General features: G+C 36.8%; 1 protein-coding gene across 18 annotated transcripts in view; it reads left to right on the top strand.

The window, feature by feature from the left end:
• The window catches only part of MBNL1 (muscleblind like splicing regulator 1), a 203,227-nt gene that overhangs the window by 80,405 nt on the left and 104,965 nt on the right, over window positions 1–17,857 (top strand). Inside the window, exons 2-3 of one of the 18 annotated variants that reach the window (XM_046002513.1) lie at window positions 10,206–10,325; window positions 13,278–13,832. The exons of 16 other annotated variants lie outside the window; for them this stretch is intronic. Coding sequence is in view for 1 of the 2 variants with exons in the window: in XM_046002510.1 (XP_045858466.1) it covers window positions 10,320–10,325 (6 nt within the window). In the remaining variant the exon portion in view is untranslated. The remainder of the gene's footprint in view (window positions 1–10,205; window positions 10,326–13,277; window positions 13,833–17,857) is intronic. One more of the 18 variants, XM_046002510.1, reaches the window with a different exon arrangement.

The following is a 17,857-nucleotide window of genomic DNA, read 5'->3' as shown; positions in this document are numbered from 1 at the left end:
GCTTCTCTTCTTTTTTTAATCGATTGACCATGTAGAATAGCCACATAGAATTTTATTTCTATATATTTTCTTTCCACATTGTTTGAAACTTTCAGAACATCGCTTAATATACCACTTGCTGATGGAGTGACTGAGCAAGTTGCTTAGCCCTTTAGGACCTACCTTGAGGTTGATGTGAGGTTGAATAAGAAATATATTTATCTCAGGGTGCCTGGGTGGCTCATTCGGTTAAGCATCTGCCTTCTACTCAGGTCATGATCTCAGGGTTCTGGGATCGAGCCCCACTTCAGACTCCCTACTCAGCGGGGAGTCCCTCTCCCTCTGCTCCTCCCCCTGCTCCTTTTCTCGTTCACTTTCTTTCTCAAATAAACTAAATAACATTAAAAAAAAAGAAACATATTTATTTCAATATATTAGCAAAATGTCTGGTGCACAGTGAGCAGTCAAATAGTACTAGCATTTATCTCTCCGTACCTTAATTAATGGATATTAATTAGGTATTAATTAATAGGTATTTATTGATCCCTTACTAAGTACTTAGCATTTTGTTGAGTCTAGTGGGTCACTGACTGAGGCCCAGTGCCTGTAACGTTGAATGTTAGTGATAGTGCCCTGTTGCAAAAGAGGAAGCTCTCTTGCTGTTCCAGCCTAAGGTCTTTCGTCCTTTTTGTCTTTCTTCTTACAACTTTTTTTCCTTCCCTAAAGTAGTTTTGTAAACTTTTTTCATATTTAGATTTAGCTTAGATATTAGCTCCACTAGGAAGCTTCTCCTTACCCTAGCCCTAACCATATTATTGTCTTGTCTCTTTGCGTCTGTATTGTGCCCCATTCATATCTCTGTAACTGTCTTTGGTACATGAATCATAATTATGTACCTCCCTCTGTCCCTCTCACCACCTTTGTGTTCTCAGTGTTTAGTGAACTACTTGATAAGTAGTAGGCCCATTAGAAACATATGTTGAACAGTTGTTGATTGAAAGACTAGGATATAGATTTTGCTCATAAAGACCTTATAATTTGATTGAATTGGTAATACATACACAAGTGACATGAAGGTGAACAAGAAAGCATTTTAATAATATCTGTATTTTCAGATTTTTCAAGTCTGTAATTTATTTTCATTTATACATATACATATATATGTATATATATATATGTTTGAAGTAGGTTAAGTCAGTCTTTTTTCTGTTACATATAGAGATATTTATGTTCACAGATATGAATGAATTGAATTAGGTCATCCAGATCAAATTGTAAAAAGCAAAGTCTAGCTTGTCAACTAGGCTTTGTGACTCTGGGTCAGAAATATAGCAAAGTTTGGTTATTCTTCCAGACAGTAACTCATTCTCTTTTGCTTTCTGTTTGTGGTTTTTTTTTTGAAGCTTTAAAAAATTTTTATGGCAATTTTCAAACATGTACAAAATTAGAGAAAATACAGTGCTATTTTTGATGTATGAATCAGCATTTTGTATGCTTGTATCCTGTGTGCATCAGTTATCATTTTTCCCATCTTATTTTGTTTATTACCTCAACATACCTTTTATCCCTGATGTGTTTTAAAACTGATCTTAGACATCCTATTAGTATACCTACAAATTCTTTAGTATGTATCTACAACAGATTAAAACTTGTTTTAAATATAATTCTATTTCCAAATCTATCAAAATTGACAATAATTATATTGCTTGGTACCCACTTTTTGTTCAAATTTTCCCTATTGTTACTGCAAGAGCCTTTTTATAGTCAAGTGATCCCATGAACATCCAAATAGGATTTGCACACTCCATTTGGATATTGTATCTTTTAAGATTCTTCTACTCTATGATAATTTCTGCTTTTTTCTCCCCATGCCTTTATTTGTTGAAAAATTCAGTCGTTGTCATGAAGAAGATTTGATGTTCTAAATTTAGGTAATTGTTTCCTTATACAGTGATGTTTACTTTGTTCTCCATCACCCCGATTTTCTGTAGACTAAAAATTAAACCTAGACTTGAGTTCACTTGTAATGCAATTTATTATTATTATTTATTATCTGGTGAGGATACTTCCTAGATGGTGCTCTGTACTTTTTTTTTAAATTTATTTGTTTATTTGCCAGAGAGAGAGATCACAAGTAGGCAGAGAGGCAGGCAGAGAGAGAGGGGGGAAGCAGGCTCCCCGCTGAGCAGAAAGCCCCATGCGGGGCTTGATCCCAGGACCCCGAGATCATGACCTGAGCTGAAGGCAGAGGCTTAACCCACTGAGCCACCCAGGTGCCCCAGGTGCTCTGTACTTTTGATTGCATCACACTAAGGGGGCATAATTTCTCTTGTTCCCACTTTTAATGATGCTGAAATCTGTCAATGAGTTCAGGTCAGCCTGGCCAGCCCTATAAAGTTCTTCATCAGACTTGGATCAGTGGTTTCACCTCATTGTTGATCAGTTTATAGTGTCGTGTGTGTGTGTGTGTGTGTGTGTGTGTGTGTGTGTGTGTTTTAGGGATTGCAGAATGGTGACTTTTAATTATATCACTCTCCTGCATTCATTACCTATAATTCTTCTATAATTCTTCTATAAAGAACTTTTTCCTGGTAACTAATTGGCACCTCCACAATAAGGTTTATATTAGAAAGGTGGAGAAAAAAAGCACGAGTTTTATTTTATTTATCAATTTCAGAATCAAACATTAGCTTTTTTCTTAATGTAAGACCTAAATACAGTTATAGCTACATTCAAAGTATTCTAACAAATTTTGATTACATTTCCCTTGGGGCTTCGCTTTGAATTATTTCTCCTAATACTCTTTTTTCTTTATTAAAGCATTTTGAGAATATTACTTCTCATGGTGCCAGGAAGTGTCCTGTCCTTCCTTTTTTATTTACCATAATATACCCCTATATGATTGAATTCATCCACCTAGAAGATATATATTGAGCATCTTTTTTGGGGGGTAATGGGGAGAGGTGAGCACTGTGCTAGTCGCTGGGGAGATGGGCATGAGCCCTGTGTTTTTCACAGAATATATAGTTTGGATTTGTTTTCTACTTATAATGTGATGTAATTAAAAAAAAAAAACACGTACGTGCGTCTGGTTTTGGTTACTGTAACATTTGATGTCCTATATTATTAACCAAGAACGTTTTAGCTGACTTTAGAGCCCCTGGCCCTAGAGTCTGAAAGAGGGACAATAAGTTAGACGCTTGAAAGTTTTTTGTGCTGCCCAAGGAAAAATGAGATGTCTCCATATAGGGCATTATATGTGACCACAAGGAGTTTTAGTTTTTGTTGTTTGAAAAAGTTAGAAGAGGGAATACTGGGGATTCCCCCCCAACTAAAAGTAAATAGGAAGATCTTATGCATTTTAACTTAACCAAATATTTAAATGTTATTTGACTTTTATTTTCAGAAAGTGAGGATGACATTTTAGGGATGTCTTTATCTCCTGTAATTAAAGTGTGTTTTGTTAGGATTTTCAAAGGTGTTTTTGGATTTTAGAAAATGTACGATTTCTAAAGTGTTGTGGCTGTCTTCTTGTATGAATAGCCAGTGTAAATAGGACTAGTAAGTTACTGCTTTTCCTGTGGGATTCTATGACTAGGAGATAATGAATATAATACTGAATTTGCCAAAAAAAATGGACTATGTAAATCTGAGATTATGCTTAACGTTTTGTTAGGCATGCAATATTATGTCATATATTTTAGATACATTTACATAATTATTGTAATTCTAAAACTCAAATGTTTTCTCCAGGATGGGAACTTTGCTCTTTACTCATGTTCATATAGTATGTAGCTACATAGCTGTTACAATTACTTAAAATTAGAGTAGAAGTAGATTCTTGACATATAATTAAAATAATTTTTTTCAGTTGAAAATCAGAAAGACGAAAAACTTTACATTCTTCTTGTAAGTCTATGCTAATATATTTTATGATGTTGTGGAAAAGTCCTAGAAAGTGAAAGAATTTTATATTTTTTTTAAGAGAATTTTAAAAGAAGTGGCATTATGTTGCTTTACTAATAGTTATCAGGAAATCTGAAAGGAGACAAAAAGCTAAGCCCTTTAATTGTGGTGTCTGATAACGAAGGATTAGACTGAATTTAGCTTTGAAGATCAACAAATGGACATTTACATTATGTCAATTTGAAGGAATAGTTACATTTTGACTTGAGGAGATAGCTTAATCTGAATGGCATAGAAGTTGACAAAAAATTTTGCTAATATGTAAATATTGACTGTGTTAATCTGTTGAAAACGGAAGGCTAGCATTAAGGATACAGTAGTAAAATTCTGAAAGGAGTTGTTGAAAAGTAAATGTTATGCAACATGAAAAGAATATCAGGGGAGGGGCGCCTGGGTGGCTCAGTGGGTTAAAGCCTCTGCCTTCGGCTCAGGTCATGATCCCAGGGTCCTGGGATCGAGCCCCACATCGGGCTCTCTGCTCCGCAGGGAGCCCGCTTCCTCCTCTCTCTCTGCCTGCCTCTCTGCCTACTTGTGATCTCTCTCTGTCAAATAAATAAATAATATTAAAAAAAAAAAAAAAAAAAAAAAAGAATATCAGGGGAAAAACTGACAGAGTAGAATAACAGGAAGATTAGTCATTTCTGGAAGGGAAAAAAAAGGTGGAGAGAGGGGGAAGAAATATTTTAAACAGGAATGTAGAACTGGAAGTGCCTGTGCTAAGAGCAGATACGAGCTAATTTAGGAGTGAAACTGGGCCTAAAAAAGGAATAATACTGGTCACATTTAATTATACAACATAAAGTTTATAAGAACAACAAACAAAAATAAAAATGGGGAAATTTTCTATTCAGCCTTAAGACAACCCGGTACAAATAAAAGAGTAATGTTTACTCCTTAGCCCAGTTGACTTGGCTTAGGTCAGCCCGCAGTGTCAGATGTGTATAAAGAAAATGCGTGTCTTTCAAAACAGACTAATTTTAATGATAAAATAAAAGCCTTCTGGACATTTTAAAATCTGTCTGCTATTTGGTTTGAAATAATTTTCCCTTTACATTTTCTTATCTGACAACTGAAGGTGTAGCAGTCTCCAAATAGTTGAAGAATTATTTCTATAAATCCTCAAAGATAGAGGTGCCTGGGTGGTTCAGTCATTAAGCCTCTGTCTTGGGCTCAGGTCATGATTCCAGGGTCCTGGGATCAAGTCCTGCATGGTGCTCTCTGCTCCGTGGTAAAGCCTGCTTCTCCCTCTCCCACGCCCCCTGCTTATGTTGCCTCTTGCTGTCTCTCTCTCTGTCAAATAAATAAAATAGTTAAAAAAAAGTCTTCAAAGATATAAATTATGACTCTCTGTGCATCTTAAAAGCTATGTATAACAATCCCTCTAACAAAAACCAAGAAAGTATACATTGTAAATATCACGGTTTTGTGTCTGTGTGTGAGTGTGTATGTGTAATCCCACTAGTCCCTAGGTTCTACCCAAGGTATCAGGGACATTCTGTTTTTGCTGGACAGATTTTCCAACCTCTCTGAATGTTCTTATCTCTCAATTGGGAACAGTAATATACCTGCCTCAAAGTTGAGCAATGAGGATTAACTGAACTAGTAGACGTAGCCATATACCTGACATGGAGGTGGCATTTGCCCTTTTAATTTATAATCTTGTACCCAGACATGAAACAGAGGCTTGTATGGTGCATTTCCGCCTAACACATGGGAAGATGTATGGTTGCAGTAGAAGCTCTTACTCATACCTTGACAACTTAAACAGTGGTTTGATAGGTTACGTACGTATCCGTATTTGACAAATACAAAAGGATTACTTCTCTTGGCCATTGCTCAGTGACTCCAGTAAACAATAAATTACATAAAGTGTATTAAAGTAAAGTAGATATGTCTAGCGTTATATAAGCATGATATCAGGACAAAATCCACTTATTCTCCTATCAGGAAAAAAATGTTAATATTATTTAAATGCAGAAAATGGTTTATCTATATTGAAATAAAGATAAATCAATCCGATTTAGAGACCCAAGACTTCTATTATTTAATGTAACTAGGTAATATATCATTCTGTATCATTGAATTAATAGAAATATGGTATATATGATCAGGTAAGCATTTCCTGTTGATTTTATTGACAAATTGCTATTTTTTCGTGGCTCATGTGCACATAACTTGCTGAGATATATTCTAACTTAAGCACAAAATTTGGTGTTACATGAACACTAAATACTTCTAAAAAAATCTTTCTCTTTCCCCTCTCATTTCTCTTTCTCTCTCCTTCTTTCTATCTTTACCCTCACAAACGCAAGCACTTTACACACACACACACACACACACACACACACACACACACACACACACACACAGTCCCTTTGCTTAACTGCTTAACTGGATAGGAAATGTTTATTTTCCAGACTACAGAAAACAAACGTTATCTTGAACACTGAAAGTCCTTCCTTTTCCTGGTTTGGAAACACTAAGTCATACTGAATTGCTTGTAGATTTTCTTTAGCTAGCGTTTAGGTTTATTTAAAGCATAAAGTTGTGAGGACAAAATGACTCAGGAATTTGTAATACACAATTAGAGCTTTTCACTTTTAGGTCACCAGTTTATACTTGACTGACTTGATATTAGTTAAGGATTGGTAATAACGCGTTGTTTAGTTTCAGAAGAATGTGGGTAGCTCTCGGCAACCATACCTGTTTTAATCTAAGTATGGCCTAGAGTTGGTGCTTATTGATGTTTCTTTCCAGATATTCTTTCCAGATAAAGCCAAGTTCAAGGAATTAAATAAGAGAGTATACTCAGTAAGAGTTGATGAGTAAGAAGCAGCTTATGTATTTATCTACAAATATGACTTATGTTGTTTTCTATCTTTCTGAACGTTAAGTCTCAAAATGACCCAAACTTGTATTTCTGTATTTTGATTACATTGTCATTAACATCATCAAGAAATAGTAACTGTAGCTGCGGTCAGAAAAACAGTCAGAAAAAAAATATATGTTCATATATGTATATATTTATATTCAGATGACTGCATAAAGGCGTCCTGATCTTTCTAGCCTATTACTTAATAATGCCAAGGTCAGAGAGATCATTTGTTATGCTCTATCTTATATAAAAGCCTAGGAGGTTACTTTGTTTTTCTAACTCAAAAGATGTCAGAATGTGTGTGTTTTTTTAAAAAGAACTTTTGAATAACTTTTGTGTTAATTTGGTGTTAACATCAAAGATAGATAAATTTAAATCTTGTTGTCAGCCAAAGAGTGAATCAAGCTTATGTGGGTACAGTGTATAATGCCACCGCTCAAGGAATTCTGCAGAGAAGATAATTGTCTAGAAATTGCGTAAAGAATTGTCATCTTCCTTCTTTGGAAACTCTTGATTTTAAAAATAATGGAGAGTAAATAGGTTAGTATGTATCACTTTGAGCTGTGCCACATGGGCACCTAAATTTCTTCTTGCTAAAGGCCACCAAATGGTTGCCTTTCTTAACAGCTTGTGGCTAAATTCTGAAAGAATTTAGTGAATGGTGAATTTAGAATTTAGTTATGGTGAAGATATCTTCACCATAACTGTATTTGCTCTCTGAAGTTTTCATGGTTTCTTGTTTTAATTTCTATTAGGTTAAAGCCAAAAAAGCTGAAGCTAGCCAAACTTAGTCCAGAGAGTTAGGCTTGCTGCCAAATTAAAGAAATAGGTTGGTTTCAGTATTCTTCCTTGGTTTTCCAGTCTTAAGTTTGCGACCGTAGGCACTTGATTTGAGCTAAGATGACCCAGGTGACTTTGTGTCCTCAAGCGCTAATTTAAAGAAGGTCATTTCAGCTGCTGAATATTCAAGGAGGTGTCCCGGTCCAAGGTTGCTTCAGCCTGTTGCTCAAGGGATGAGCCTCAGATTTCTGAATCTTCCTCTAAACTCACAATTATTGTCTTGGTCCTGCACATAATTAAATGTATAATTAAACGATGGGAATGAAATAGAAGTATGGCTGCCAGCAATGGTAATCCCCTAAACAGAATGACCAGTACTGTGGTGATAATAATGTTACTGTCCTGTTAGTGCATCTGAAGACATGATATGCTCGAAACAAATGTGAAAACCGAAATTGTCCTTGACTTTTTTAAAATCTGAGAATCACGTGAAATATTTAATTCCTTAAAGTTAGTAAACATCATTAAGAGAAATTGATGTAGACTTGTATATTATATAAATGGATGTACTTTATACATATTAAATTTTGGGGAAGAGACAGGAATAACATATCTTCTTCCCAACAGGGTTCCAGCCAGAGCTGACACTCCTTACTCCCTTTCTTTAAGTGTAACACACCATCAGCTTTCAAGAGGCCGTGGAGAACAGGAGTAGGCATAAAACCACAACTTCAGGAGCTGCCTTTCCTGGATCCAGAGCTAACACTTGCTCCTTAGTAGCTGTGTGACTGTTGATAACTCCCTCGATGCTCTGTGCCTCTGATTCCTCCAATATGCCCTGCTAAATGGAGCCTATCTGCCCTTTTGGGGTGTTGTGAACCTTATAACACATGCATGTCAAGAACTTACAGAATTTCTGTGGCACACTATATGTACGATATACATGTTAGCTATTATTAAATCTTAATTTTATGTGAACACTTTCTAATGTCTGTCTTGTTAAAGACTATATACAAAGCAATGAAAACCAAAACTCATGTGACAGTTGTAGCAAAATGTTGAAGAGCTCCAGTTCTGACCTGGACAACCTGGGTCCATGTCGGTTGTGAGCTCTGTGACTTAGAACTTGTGATGGAACCTGATTGCACCTCAGTATCCTCATTCGCAAAACGAGGTAGTAATAATATCTGATCTGGAGTTGCCGTGAAGATTAAATTGAATAATGCATCTAAAGCACTAAGAACACTGCCTGGCACTGCGTGAGCATTCAGTCAGTGTCAGTGATTGTTCCTGTTATTACTTTGATGATGACGTGAACATGAAAAGTATTAATATACAAGGAGCATTATATACTAAGATTCTGTGTATGTAGGGTTTCCATTTTGCTAATGAGAATTGGTATTCTCTACTAGGCAGGGAACAATGTTCCTGTGCTCTGGTATTTATGACTCTTTACAGTTATTCTCTAATAAGTAAATAGTATTTACATATTAGGAAAATAGTAATCTGCATTATACTCATCCTTGATTGAGCTATTTAAATTTGTTTTGAGATATTTAAATTTATTTTTATTTATTTATTTATTTTTAAGATTTTATTTATTTATTTGACACGGAGAGAGAGATTACCAGCAGGCGGAGAGGCAGGCGGGGGGCGGGGGGGGGGGGGATGCAGGCTCCCTGCTGATCAGAGAGCCTGATGTGGGGCTCGATCTCAGCACCCTGAGACCATGACCTGAGCCAAAGGCAGAGGCTTAACCCACTGAGCCACCCAGGTGCCCCTTGAGCTACTTAAATTCTTTAAAAATCTCTAGATACTGTTCATATCTATAGGATTTTTAGGTCTGGATAAATCAGTTCAGTAAAGGAAATGCTTTGTTAATGACGTTACCTGCCCACTCTGTTGTACAGATGTATTCTAACCACTCATTAAGTTGAACAGTGCTGGAAGGAAAAGCAGCTCATCAATAACATCAAAATAGGAATAGAATATAATAGCAAAGAAGTCATTGTTCCTTCTGTAAAATAAAGATCATAAGACCTGATATTTCCCCATCTGTTGGGAGTGTTGTAAAGATTATGAAAACAGTGTTTGCAAAAAGTGACTCTGTGCCAGGAAGGCAGATAGAACATTAGGAAAGAAGTGACCAATATTGCATGATGGCATTTATTTTATATGGTAACATCCTTTCTTTCACTAACAGGAAATTTTAGAGCAATCCACCTGCTTATTAGGAGTGAGGAGTGCGAATGAATTCTTAAGAGGGTTCGTCATGAATACCTTTTAATAAAGTAAACCTTTAAGAACATGTTTTCCATAGAATTAGAAGCTTAGAATTTCATAGTGACAGTATACTTATCACCTTGTTTGGGGAGCAGATTTTAAGCATGATCACAGGAAAACACCTGTTTTGACACTCTGGGAAAGTGCAAACATACGGGTAAACTCTGTCTAGGTGTAGAATAAACAAGAGTGCTTTGGCTAGCATCCTGCAAGGAGTTGGGTCTAAATGGTCTGCTCCAGCTTCTGCTGCTGCTGCTGCTGCTAATACTGCTGGGAAGGAAAAGTGGCTGACCTGGCATATCCTTTACTCTTGGTGCTGCAGCAGTCACTCAGGAAGTATTGTTTAAGGGGAACCTTCTGGATCCTTTTCATGGCACCATGGCAAGAAGAAGCCGTATCTTATCTATTGAAGATAAAGCATGGAGTTGGCTAATGGATGCTGGTGAGTGAATAAGGCGAATGGGGAGCCAGTTCACAAAGGTATCTTCTGGGAAGGGCTGATCTCTCCAGGACTGACATGGCGCCCACTGGAAAATGGCCTCTGATAATCTGAATGTCAGAATGTCGTTTTGGAGGGGAGTCACAGTTTCCACACTTGTGACCTGATCTGTGATCTTAAATATATTCCATAAATGAAGTTCATAGGCATTCCCAGCTTACGACTTGAAGATACCAATCCTGAAGGTTGTTAGATGTCTCAATCCATGGAACACAGCTTCCATTGTAATTTCCACTATTTTTTACTCTTGTTTTTCATTTGACCCACAATGATCTAAAAAAAATAAAAAAGACTTTTTAGTATATGAAAGCAATTTTTCCTCCTTTCCATTCCAAATGAGCACCTCCTTTTTTTAAACAGCAATAGAGTACAGAATTTTAACTTAAGAAACTATTTAGTATGCATAATTCTTGCCAGGAATATTCTTTTCAATTTAAGATAATTATGTAAGCAGATTAGTAAGATATTGGATATATTTGTCAGATAGTTGCATAGAATGGGTCTTTGACATTGCTAATATATTTATGTACCAATTCAAGGTAGTTTCCTTGAGCAAGTTTCTCTGTCAGTAAAATGAGTAATTCAAATGAGCTATCTCATCTTTTCTCACTCTAAAATTTTATTTTCCCATTTTGACAAAGCCTACCGTATGACTTAAAAAATATATATGTATATCTTCCCTCTTATAATTTAGAACACACGTGAATATTGCCAATTAATAGTTCACCTGTATCTTTCATTAAAAGATTGGAAGATATATACATATAGACATAAGATACAGACATAAGAAGTTTTCCACAAAGGTGTAGACTAAATTTTTCTAGATAATCTCTGTTAAATAGGTATTGCATAAAAAAGGTAGACAATCAAGTTTAGGAATTCATGGCAGCATGACAAACCATGCAGGAAGATAACTCTTGAACTTTCAAGAAATTTCTTTGACCACACCCCCCATCCCTGTACACACACACTTTTTTGAGGTGTGCCTTCTCACCTGTGATAGCACCATTCAGCCGATGAGTTGTTATTGAGCACCTGCTATGTTTCCAGGCTAAGTACAGGGATATGATTGTTTGCACATTTGTCAAAAATTTCTCCCCTTGTGCTGCTTAACAACAGGGAAACACAAATTTAGATTATATGGTCTTATTACTTTAGTAGGCTCGTTAAGTAGCAATCGAATGTATATTTTTAAACAGCCAGTAAGGATTTTTTGTTCCCACGGAAAATAATCCCGAGACAGCATATATTCTAAAGAGCTCTCTAAGTGCATACATGCTGCTGTGTCACATTTGGTGACATATACTCACTTTTTGGTACTCTTCCACATTGTTTTAGTTTTTGTTGGTTTGATTGTGGAAACTGATGTTTGTGAGTGGGACTGACAGCATAGGTCAAAAAACAGACTGTAATTGGTTTTTTATATTTTATTTGAAATCAGACTATTGTTTTTTTGTTTTTGTTTTTGTTTTTTTTTAAGTCCAAACTTCCATTTGGTTTCTACCATAGGGGCTCACTCAGTCTGTCCTTATCCAAACCTATCATATTGAAATGACTGTGTTTGAAAATATTAAGTTTTAGCTCAACATCTAAACTTAGGTACTGTTTATACAATAAAAGTATTTCTAAAGGGAAATTCAGATTCAACACCCCCTTCCCATCAATTCTTAGTTCTCTCAAATTTGAAGTACTAGCTACCTGGGAAGTGCTTACTATTACGTAGTGTAAGGGCTATTCCGTTTTATAAAAGTGGTGGACCCTTCAAGTGCCTTATAGGGAATAAGTAAATTTGCCCAACAAGAACTGCTTTGATTGTCATTTATTAACTGTATATCTGTATCACTTTTATCTATATGGTGAGGGATGGGAATCCACCTTTCCTAACACAAGCTGATTTCAGCTTTTTGATACCAAGTAAAGATTATTATTTATATTTTAGGTAACTTGGATTTAAAAACATTTGTAACCAAATACCTTGAAGTCAAGAATCACACACACAGAGCTGCCGTCACCCGGCAGATTTTCTTCTCGTTTAACTATGAAGCAAGCATAAGACAGCACCCATGGTTAATTTGTTTCTAGTCTTGAAAAAAAAAAAAAAAGATAGTTCCCAAGTAAAGCTGATTATTTTTTTGGGCACATAGTAGGAATTATCAAAGTTCTGTCAGAATTTATATTTCCTTTCTGGCTTGATTTTTTATCCAGCTCCTTAAAGCAAAATTGCTTTAGGGTCTGTCTCTTGTACCTGTTGGATAGTTAATACTCAGTGGGCTCCTCCAGGTGAGTTCCCGAGGGCTTGTAAGTCGTTGAGCTGTGAACGGTGGTTAACATGCTAGAAGGAGCTCTCTGAAAAGCATGGTTATTACAAGTCCAGTTTCAGGAGAGTCTTAGTGAGCTGTTTAGCTGACTGTACATTAACACCTAGTATGTTAGTTCCATTTTCCTGTCTTCCTCCTGTTTTCTTCTTGCCTTTTCTTCTGTGTCTTCCTCTTCTAATTTCTGAATGCTCTTTGTCCACCTGCTTCTTTTTCTTCATATTCTTTTTTTCTTATCTGGTTGAATTCCTCAGTCTTCCCAATCTGATCAGAGTAGAAAGAGATGTATTTGATAAAGTATTCATTGTTCTTATTGAAAAAGCAATTTTCATGATTTCTCAAGTTAGAAATCAGCTCAGTTTAACACTTCTATTACATTTCCTCCTCCAGTAATGGACAGCTTTACCTTTTAATTTCTCTTGCCTTGTGGATTAGCACCCTGTGGTTTTCTAAATTTGTAGATTTTCTTAATATGAATGTGATAGTGACAGCATTTAGGCATTTTTATGTCACGTGTTAGATTTTTAAGCTCAAATATAGTAGGCCTACTGTAATATGTCTTCATTACTTTTCTTTCTAGAGCTAGAGCTCCGTATCCCTCCCCCAACTGTGTTTTTGGCTCTCTTATGGGATGCTAGAATGGCCTGTCTCCATGTATTTCGTTGCATTTCTCCATTGCTTCTTGTGTTCTGTCGGGAAATTTTGGTGATTCTTTTCAAGCGCTACCTGAGCTCTGTGCTAGTTGTTCCGTTCCCCCAGGGTCTCGTGCTGTGCGGTCATGTCTCCACTTCCTCCGCCCTGTCCATTGACAGAGCCTGGGTTCCCTGATGGCTGCCTCTGTACCCTTGTGAGGGCAGGAATATTCCTCCCCCTGCTGCTACAATTGAGCCCGTGCTGGGTACCATGTTGCCCTCTACACTTGCTTTCAGTTGTTAAGGCTTCCCAAGCTTTGGCTGTGGCTCAGTGATCCTGCTGTCAAAACCCTGAAGCTTTTCCAGCCTCGACACTCAGTGGTAGCAGCAGGTGTTGGGATTTCTCCAAGCCCCTAAGACTCTGGGAGCAAGAGAATGGCCGTTTGACATAGACCTCAGGACTTTTCAAAGCACCAAGAAACATCTGCGGAAGATATGTAAAGGTAAGACTCTGATTTCTCCAGGAAGCTGTTCTAGAAGCTAGAAACCTATACTCATGGATTTAATGTGGACTAAAGAGCTAAAGAATGTCCTTGGGGAACTCTGTGCTTGATGATGAAGCCAGCATATGAGTTTTAGCTTGGGTGACTACTTATTAAAACACCTCTTTTAGGAATTGGGTCTGGTGTTAACATTTCTAACCTATTTTATTTATATTAAATTTAGATCGAATAGATTTTTAAAAGTATTTTTTTCCATTCTTTGGATTGGAATCTATGAAACACTTCTTTCCTCCTTCACAATCTGCATTGTGTATCCAGCAAGAGAAATCTCAAGATTGAAAACAGAACAGTCAAAAATAACATAGAAGTTATTCATGTTTCCAAAAGCTTGTATTTTGTTTACCTGTTACTGTTCAAAACCAGAAACATTCAATTATTATACCCTTAAATTCTTTAAACTTGAATTTCTAAAGCCATAATTAATTCAAAAGGAAAGGGAAGAGCTGCTTAGATCTTGATGGTGCAAGGGTATGTTATTGTCCTTTGTCAAATATCACTGCTTAGCATTCTAAATGTAGCGGTCTCTTTTCTTTAGGCCTTTATTTTCATTTTTTAAAAGGGACTTACTCCCTGCCCCTAATTTTTTGGAAAAAAAAATCACTCCATGTGGGTGTAAATAACCTGGATGAAGGGTGTTGCGGGGGGGGGGGGGGGCGGTGGAGGAGAGAGCTCAGCAGCATTTTGGAGTAAACAACACAGATCATCTCTTCAGCATTATTTATAACCCTTTATTCTTTACCCTGCCTCATTCATAAGCATTAATCTGTGAAGTGAGGTTAAGGCAGCTCTTCTAGTGTGAGATCTTCAGTGGCCTTACTCTCCATTTATGTCTCTTTTTTTCTCTTTTGTTTTCTTTTCCATATGGACTCAATCTGTTAATGGATTCCCTGTAGTTGGAATTCAGGCTATTAGCTGTTACACTGAAACTCCTTCATTTCAGTAACTAAATCTGTAACTGAGGTTTTAAAAATGAAAAAGAAGAATGTTTACAAAATAGCTGTACAAAATGAAGAATCAAGCTTCTCTTTGATAGTGGTTATTTAGGATGCTTATTTTTAAAACTAAAAGAGGTGCAACAAAGTATTTATTTATTTATTTATTTTTTTTTACAAAGTATTTATTTACACTTGAAAATATCCCAATTTTATTTCCTCTAGACCTCAAGAGTATAAGTGAATGGAATGTTTTGAAGTCTTTCTAGTACGTTAAATTGGGTAATTGATTTCATATGTAAAAACAGAAAAGGAAAACTGTAATGTTTTAATTCTTATATTATTTATAATGAGTTTACTGTCTTTGAAAATGTAAGGCACAGTCTCAAGCCAAGAGTTTGCATTATTCTCAGGTTGGCTTACAAAGTGTATTTCCGTTTTTTTGTTTATTTAGAATTCTTCTATTCCTCTAGGACAAGAATTGAAACTATGTTATAGATTATTTATTATGTTAATGGTATATTTAATATAATTAAATATTGAGAGAGAAATTGACATTAGGCATTTACAAAATTATTTTATTTTTTACATTTTTAAAATATTCTATTTATTTATTTGACAGAGAGAGACACAGCAAGAGAGGGAACACAAGCAGGGGGAGTGGGAGAGGGAGAGACAAGCTTCCTGCCGAGTAAGGAGCCGGATGCGGGGCTCGATCCCAGGACCGTGGGATCATGACCTGAGCCAAAGGCAGACACTTAACGACTGAGCCACCCAGGCTCCCCTTACAAAATTACCTTAAAACTTTAAAATTACTTAAAGTATTTTTAACAGAACATAATGAATTAGTGGTATCCACTGTGTTTAATATTTAAGGGACAAGATAACTTCACAAGGTAACTTCACATAAGCTGAACTCAGTACGGTAATATTTAGACTTTAGTGATTTCTTTTTTAGGATGTACAGAAAAGGTACATGATACAAAATATTGGTGCCATGAAGCTCTTAGCCACTACCTGAATAGAAAAATCTATTGAATAAGTAATGGAATGACCCTTTTGCAGATAAGAAACAGAGGACTGCTAATTCACAGTTTTTAAACCCAGAGCCAAGACCAAAATGCAAATCACTGAATTCTAATCCAGTGCACTGGCCTCCCCGTGATACTGTTTGCTAACGGTGCGGTCCATTTGGGTGGCCATCTTGTTCGTGTCTTCAGGGCAATGAATAGACTCTAGGAATTAAAGTGATTTCCTGCAGCATCAGCCATGTCTGATCATGACTGAGAAACATGGGCTCACTCCCACAGTGGAGCCCGATTGAGGCCTTTAGAATTGCCCTTTTATGTCTGCCTGGTTTAGTGTGGCTTTCCTTATATGAGGATTTTGAAAAGTACGCAAAAGAATCATTAAAATGTTTTTGATTGAAGGGATTATTGAACTTCTGGCATGCCATTTATTTTAGTTTACGATCCTAGTTTATGACAGGTTTCTGAAAATTTAAGTTCTTAAAATTGAAAAGATTAGGCCCACGTGTATATGTAGGCAGTTCATTTTCTGTTTCTAAGCAAAAAATTTTAATTGATTTCTATTGTTTCCAAAGTTGAAAAAATCCCTCAGCTTGCATCTCTAAAGATGTCTGTTTATTTGTGATATGAAAGTGGAAAGAGTGAACATTCTCAGTGCTACAATAATTATATGTATGTGAAATTATATGGTGTATTTATTAACTAAGTGCTGTCTGGTTGCCTGACTTAGAATTATTACTTCAAAATCTAAATTCTCCCTGACTTGAGTGGATATCTATCATCATTTAATAGGGCTTTGCCCAGGCTCCTTTAATGTGATTTTTTGGGAGGTATAATTGTAATCCAGCCCCCTTGAGTGATGCCCAAGATAGACTCAAGACCCAGGACGGACCTAAGAGAAAAACCAAGAATGTAAACTCTGAATGCTCTTTTTTTAGAAAGTTCAATTTACAAAATAGCTGGAGTACTTTTGGGATAGAAAATTTTTTTTTTTTTAAAGATTTTATTTATTTATTTGACAGACAGAGATCACAGGTAGGCAGAGAGAGAGGAGGAAGCAGGCTCTCAGCAGAGCAGAGAGCCCGATGCGGGGCTCGATCCCAGGACCCTGGGATCATGACCTGAGCCGAAGGCAGAGGCTTTAACCCACTGAGCCACCCAGGCGCCCCAGAAAAATTTTTTTTTTAAGATTTTATTTATTTGCCAGAGAGAAAGAGAGAGAGAGAGAGAACACACAAGCAGGCAGAGAAGCAGGCAGAGGCAGCGAGAGAAACAGGCTCCCCGCCGAGCAAGGCATCCGATGAGGGACTCAACCTGAGCCGAAGGCAGCTGCTTAACCAACTGAACACTCAGCGTCCCTTGGGATAGAAATTTATAACACTTATTTCAGAGAACAACAACAACAACAACAACAACAGAAGTGCTTGTTCACTGAAAGTCTTTGAAGTCTTAGTCTAGTTCTCCAAATAAGGTTCTTAATCTCCACCGTAACGATCCCTGAGTATTTATTTCTGCCATCCCTCAACTCAGAAGACTGGTACCTCTCAGTGTACACTGTTTACTCTTTCCTGTGTATTCCTGTCCTTTCCTGGGGAGAGTGAGAACTCTCTGGACTGATGGACACTGAGCAGAGGTCCTAATAAGTTGTAACCCCTGGCTCTGAGCGCTGGCTCCCCCAGTGCAGTCCTCACTGTGTCCTGGCATAGTGCCATCAAGATGCTTCGACCCGAGCCTCCTTCTAGCTCAGTCTGGACTACTTTTCACCCACTGGCTCTTTGACCTTAGAAAAAAAGGCTGCTTACCCTCTCAGTTGTAGTCTCACACGCTTTAAAATATGAAGAATATCATCTCCTTGTCAGGGTTTTTATGAAGATTTAATTTAATTTAATGAGACAGTGTATGCCAAGCACTTAGCGCAGTGGCTAGCATATAGAAAATAGCCAGCAAATTGTTCATGCCATTATGTGATTTTCCCAAGGTCACACAACTAGAAAGTGATGGAGTC

This window comes from Meles meles, chromosome 4, assembly GCF_922984935.1.
Source record: "Meles meles chromosome 4, mMelMel3.1 paternal haplotype, whole genome shotgun sequence".
In the NCBI taxonomy this organism is placed as follows: Eukaryota; Metazoa; Chordata; class Mammalia; order Carnivora; family Mustelidae; genus Meles; species Meles meles.
Note: the sequence above shows the minus strand (reverse complement) of the source record. Positions and strands in the feature narration are given on the sequence as shown.